The following is a 6,000-nucleotide window of genomic DNA, read 5'->3' as shown; positions in this document are numbered from 1 at the left end:
CATCTAGAAATCTAATAAGAATGTGGAGGGGGTTTCAAGATTTGGGGGGGGGCCCACTTTACCTTGATATCTCTCGCTCGCTGCGCATCAAACATAGCTTTCTGATCTAAATCTAGATCTGGATCACCCTCTCTGATCTGGATCTGCATCTAGATCTAGATCTAGGTCCAATTAAGCGGGGTGGGAACTACCGAAAAAACGCCCAGTTTCCTTGTTATTCCACACGAACATTAGTGCAATAGTAAAACTGGTAGCGCGTAGACAACAACAAAAAATTAAAATAAACAGCACCGTCTAGCTAGATGAAACAATGGTGTAGCCCTCAGCTGACTCCACCAACACATCTCGGCAGTATACTACACACACCACGCGGTACATTTTTTTGCCTTCACTTTTGAAAGTGAAGGGGCGGGCGAATGGTAATTCAAAAGCAAACACACAAACATAATTTAACTTGGTAATCCGGTACTAAATTGCGTTCCATGCGTGAATTTTACTAATTTCGGGTCGCTGATCACGAAAATCTTATTATTTTTTTTATTTCACGAATATTTAGGAAATTTTTGGAATGTATTTTCAACTACACCTGGGGTAACATCAAAGAAGCCGCTCCCTCGTCGTCACTCCTTCGGTTCTCCAGCCGGCAAATATCTGGCTTCGCCAGATATCTGGTGGTTGGACAGAGAACCCTTCGATATCAAGAGGATTGCTCAGTTTCCACGTGAAATTGACAGGATGCCGGCCATCCTCTCGATATCCCACAGTTTGTCGATCAGCGAACTGTACATCTAAATGGGGCTTAAGAGGTGGTCGGCTTCCACCCTGCCTCACAGGATCATGCAAGCCAAGTGTGACATAGAATCCCATCAGAAAGACTAAGGTTTTGTTTTAGTAAGTGGTTTCTACGCTCAAACTACATAAATTTATATGAGCGCACGAAACACACAAGTTTGTTGCATTAACAACGCTCAGGTTAAAAAATGTCAGCCAAATTCGCAATGATGGGCAGTCCTGTCTTCCCATAGAGCCAAAGAAGTTAAAATGGAGGTAGTTGCTACCCTTGAGACTGCAAAGAACATTTTGTGATTTGAGCGAAAGATAACTTCACCTGATGAAATGGTAAAAGAAGAAAGCAAACTTACCTTTCACCTTTGGCCTAAAAGTGATCCCGTTACTTCCTTCAAGATCATACACGTAAAAACTTTTATGCTTGGAGCCAATGATGACTTCACTTCCCCCACGGCTGAAGTGGGTGCAGAAAACTGGGGTTCTCTCCAGGAACAAGCTGTGAATCTTTCGGTTTTTGCTTCCGTCAACCTGTTCAAGGGGACCAAAGACCTCAATTTCTTCCTTCATAAAATTACCACAAAAAAAAATTAAAAAAAATAAAAATTAAAGACCCTTCTTGTCTTTCAATACAGATGGAAAGAAAATACTGGAGGAAAGAAAAGTAGATTGTACTAGAACAGAGACAACACTTTGTTTACAGTAAGATGTTCATACGAAGTTGTCTGCAATCAATCAGTATGATAACTACACGTCAAAAGTTGACAATGGAAATAACAACCCTTTCATAAAACACACTGTGTATCTTTTTTTAATTAGTCGTGCAGAATAATGGAAACTGGTATCAATGATTCAACCAAGTGTGCATAAATTATGGAAAACATAAGGCCCCAAATACAGTGAGAAATCTATATGTTAAAAATTAAGACTTAAAATTCAAAGCACAAGTATAAGAAGGAAAAAAGTGAAAATGACATGAGATTTCAATTTACGAAACAAAAAAAGTTTTTTTTAAAGATTAGAAGCATTGAGCAGTGTGAAGTTTGACAGTCAATTCTCAATTAATTAAGTAATCTCTTGATTCAGGCGCTGATCTAAGCAATGAGGTCTTCTTCGTCTTTTGACATAGTACTCACAGCAAAAAGTCGCACTGTATTGTCTGGCCCTCCTGTTAACAGAACTGTTGCTTTTGGATGAAACTCTACTGTTCTGAGACTCGCCTGTAGCAAGGAATGGGAGAAGAGAGAAATCAGGAAGGTTTAAAAAAAAGTAACAGACACAATCAGATTGCAATTTCCATCATCTTATTTACAATAAAAATAATGCCTTTTTAGAGCTACAAACATATAAAATGCAATGGTCACCTATATGAATATGGTTTACCTGCATTTACATTAACATGGAATGTAAAGTCAATCTTCTGTTAAGACAAAGTCAAAGAAGGATGAGAACAATATTTCAAAGAACTGCTCACAAGCAGCCAAAACAACCTCAAATTTCACACAGAAATATAAGAAAACCTGAGAGCCACCCATACTAACAAGTTAAGTGGAAGCAGCAATAAATAAGAGCCTTAAAAACAAATAACCATGTATTAAATTTAATACAATAATTTAACACTTCTTCAATGGTCTGTCCATCTGTTCCTGAATAACTTTCTCAGACACTCGTTCAAGATAACCCGAATCCTCTTTATGCACGTCTGAGATGTGCTCCATGTCTCACATCCATACAGCAAGACTGACTTAACATTTGAGTTGAAAATCCTCAACTTTGTTTGGAGTGAGATATCCTTGGGTCTTCCAAATCCTATTCAAAGATATGAAAGTAGCCTGCGCCTTTTGGGCATGGGTTTTAACTTCAATACTCCCAAGAGGATTCAATTTTTTGTGGTGGTTGTGTTTGTGTTCCGGTAGGCGCATTGCGACGCAGATGTTGGGAATGTTGGGGTATAAGGGGGCGATTCGGATAGGGGACGGCATGAAGCAGGCCGGGCAAGCCCAAGGGTAGTTGTGGGGAAGACGTCGAATTTCCGGGTTTGATAGGCCACTGCATTTGCTGTGTATCCATTTGGCACAGGAGGTGCATCAGATTGAGTAACCACGGTTGGTCATGTTCCTGTTGCATATTGCGCATGGGTACATCTCATCAGGTCCAGGGTTGATTTCGACGTCACCGGTCTTTATTAACAGGAGACTCAGATCAGCCGGTTCGGCTGAGTCTCCGGACAAAAACCTGGTCGCCTCCGTTTCTGTCTGAATCCAGGGGTTGATTGGCGTTCGGCCCGGAGCTGTACTTGTTCCGGGGTCTGCAGCACCGCGTAGAGGTCCCAATAATGACTGCAGTTGCGACATCCATGGGAACGACCGAGCTGACGCCCTGGCCAACAAGGGAAACCGCCTCGGCCAGTCCAACACTGCAGTCGATTTCGCGTCAGAAAGCTCATGCATCTCGCGTTACATCATTGCCCATGCATGGGAGAAAGCGCAAGTGCATGACTCCGTCGGGGGAAAAGTGTAGCCACCACCGGAAAGGGACAAAGAGAGAGACCTTACCGCCAGACAGAGAAGAGTGTTATCGCAGCTAAGATGCAACGCGAAGAGCCCCATCCTGCAGGCGTATCTCCATGCAATAGGCTCCGCTCCCAATGATTCCTGTCTGGTGAGTGGCACAAGTCCTGACGACCTGCAGCAAGCACTGTATGAGTGCCCGCGGGGGGGGGGAAGCACATCGAGGCCAACTTATGGAGAACAACGCGAGACCGGGCCCGGATGTACTCTGGACGAGGCCACAAGAGGTTGCCTCTTTTCTGTCTGCGAATGGTAGACTGCTGCCCTCCTATCAGAGGCCAGCCAGAGGAAGGAAGGAAGGAAGGATTCAATTTTTTCTGGTGCATTTCTTTATTTTGTGTCTTGCTCTTTTTGTAATGCATCTATCCATAGGACCTGTGACTTTTCGAAGTGGATCCTCAATAACCGACTCTGACTGGCTATTTCAAGGTGAAGTCTTTGTTTGCATCTGTTAATGGGTGTGTGACAAAAGCACCAAGCCATTTGCAAAGTCCTGATCATCCAACTGTATCTTTGAGGTCAACTGTATGCCATTCCGGTGCCCTGTAGTTGTTTCCTTCATAAGCCAATCACAATCATCAAAATGAAGAGAAGAAGTGAAAGTAAACATCACTGTCTTACAGCAGTCTTGATGTCAATGAGCAGGTCATCACAAACAACCCTACAACTTGTTATTTCATTTCATACATGCTCTAGATGAGGTTCCCGAACTTCTGCAGGATTCCATGATGTTCCAGTATCGCCCACTCTATGCTGTCAAAGACCTCATAGTCAAAGAAGTTGACAATCAACTGAGAATTCCAAGGGACTTCCATTGCACTGCCGACCATAAAAAAAGGTACCACCCTATATGTTCAATCAGTTTGTCCTTCATTTAGAAATTTTTTTTTTTTACCAAGAAATTGAAATATTTGACAGATAGATGAAAATTACAAGATTTTTTTCAAGTAAAAGCTTCTCTTTTACGAGTGAAATTTGACAACAGGGGTAAAATCCAAAAGTCACACATCAGTAAACAGTATAATCTCCAAGTGCATTCAGCACATCAGTGCATCTCTTCACCACAGAGCACTCAATTCCGCCAGCAAAATGTTTCAGGCACTGGTGAGAACTGGTGAACACCGCACTAAATATAGTGTCAACTCCTGAATCAATTCACTGAGTTGCGAGTAGACGTGATCACATGCATCGCACTAAATATAGTGTAAATTCCTGAATCGATTCACTGAGTTGCGAGCAGCAAGTGAGTTGCTCGGGGGTGAATCTCCGGTGTTGCTATTTGACTTGCAAATCTATTGCTGCTCATAGAAAGGTTGGCTGTATTTTGTCTTGGCATCATAAACTCATTACATTTTAACAATTAAGATTCATACATAGTAGAAATTCTTTGCTACAGCTCTGAATCACTGAATTGCACTGAGGTGAACTGAGTTACTCAAAAGAGTTGGGAGTTGATTCCGGAAGTGGGAGTTGCGAGCAGTGAACGGAATCGATACCGGAATCCAGCACTACTTGTTGCAGCTGTAAAATGGTATTGGGACCACGATTCTCGTCCCAAGCAACACAATCAACCCTGTCCCACAGGTGCTCAAATGGGTTCAAATCCGGTGAAAGGGCAGGCCGTGGATCCAATACAGGGATGATATTCTGGATTCTTAAAAATTTAATTCTGAGTGGAGTGCACGGAGCACTGGTGCATTTTCCTGTTGGAATGTCATGGGTTTATGGTATTGTTGAAGAAATGTGCTCATATGGTCTGATGTACACTTTTATACTCCCTTCGTGGTGTTCAAATTGGAACTAAGAATCGTTCAAGGTGACTGTCCATTGAATTATTTTAGTAATACTGCATGCTGACTGACGATTAAAAATCCAGGAAATTCTTTTGTCATTGAAGCAGTTGTCCTGAAAAGATTTCTCAGGTGCATCATATCATTCGAGCTGGCAGGCATCCAGAATCTCCTGTTTTGAGGGGCATTACCGGAGATTGGTTACTCATTTTTTTTATTGGTAAGATGTTTGTCAGTTTACTTGGTGGTGGTCTGTTCAGGAGGCTGTTGAAACGTTCCACACTCACCCATCGTTTCAACTGAGCTTCCTTTCCAAAAAGGGTATTCCTTCTTGGTCCTTTACTAGTACATCTGGATTCCAATATTTTCCAACAAGAGTCACCTTTAACTGTTATCCTTTACTGTTCTAGTGCATGGGCTCTTGATCCCCTTGTACTGCTTGCATTCACCTCTTATGTCTTCAGTAGTCCTCTATTCCCAATTAAATTCAGGGAGTGTTGGCGAATCCATTCCTTATGTTCCTAGTGTAGACCTGCATGTGAGCCTCAACCAGATTGTCTGAAAATTTTGCGCAACCCCCCCCCCCCCCCCAAAGCCTTTGTGGGTGTCATAAGGAAGAACATCCGAGTAACGAGCGACCACCCCAACAAACACAATAAAGAAGAGACCTAACCCTAACCCTACCCCAAAAAGAACCTGCAACGCGCCTCATGTAAAAAGGCCAAAACAAGTCCTAAATGAAAAAAAAAAATTAAATTAAAAAACCACACTCCAAAACAAACAAGGAGCATATAGATCTAGATCTAGATTCTAGATCTATATGGCTTACATCTACATTGCTATAGGGTTTGATA

At 42.2% G+C, this 6,000-nt stretch overlaps 1 protein-coding gene across 1 annotated transcript in view; it reads right to left on the bottom strand.

The window, feature by feature from the left end:
* The window catches only part of LOC101846155 (U3 small nucleolar RNA-associated protein 18 homolog), a 55,767-nt gene that overhangs the window by 21,483 nt on the left and 28,284 nt on the right, over window positions 1-6,000 (bottom strand). The window contains exons 6-7 of the mRNA XM_005104884.3: window positions 1,923-2,006; window positions 1,143-1,317 (exon numbers count right to left, since the gene is read on the bottom strand). Coding sequence (XP_005104941.1) covers window positions 1,143-1,317; window positions 1,923-2,006 — 259 coding nt within the window. The remainder of the gene's footprint in view (window positions 1-1,142; window positions 1,318-1,922; window positions 2,007-6,000) is intronic.

This window comes from Aplysia californica, unplaced genomic scaffold, assembly GCF_000002075.1.
Source record: "Aplysia californica isolate F4 #8 unplaced genomic scaffold, AplCal3.0 scaffold00440, whole genome shotgun sequence".
NCBI lineage: Eukaryota > Metazoa > Mollusca > Gastropoda > Aplysiida > Aplysiidae > Aplysia > Aplysia californica.
This window is presented reverse-complemented; position numbering and strand designations above follow the sequence as displayed.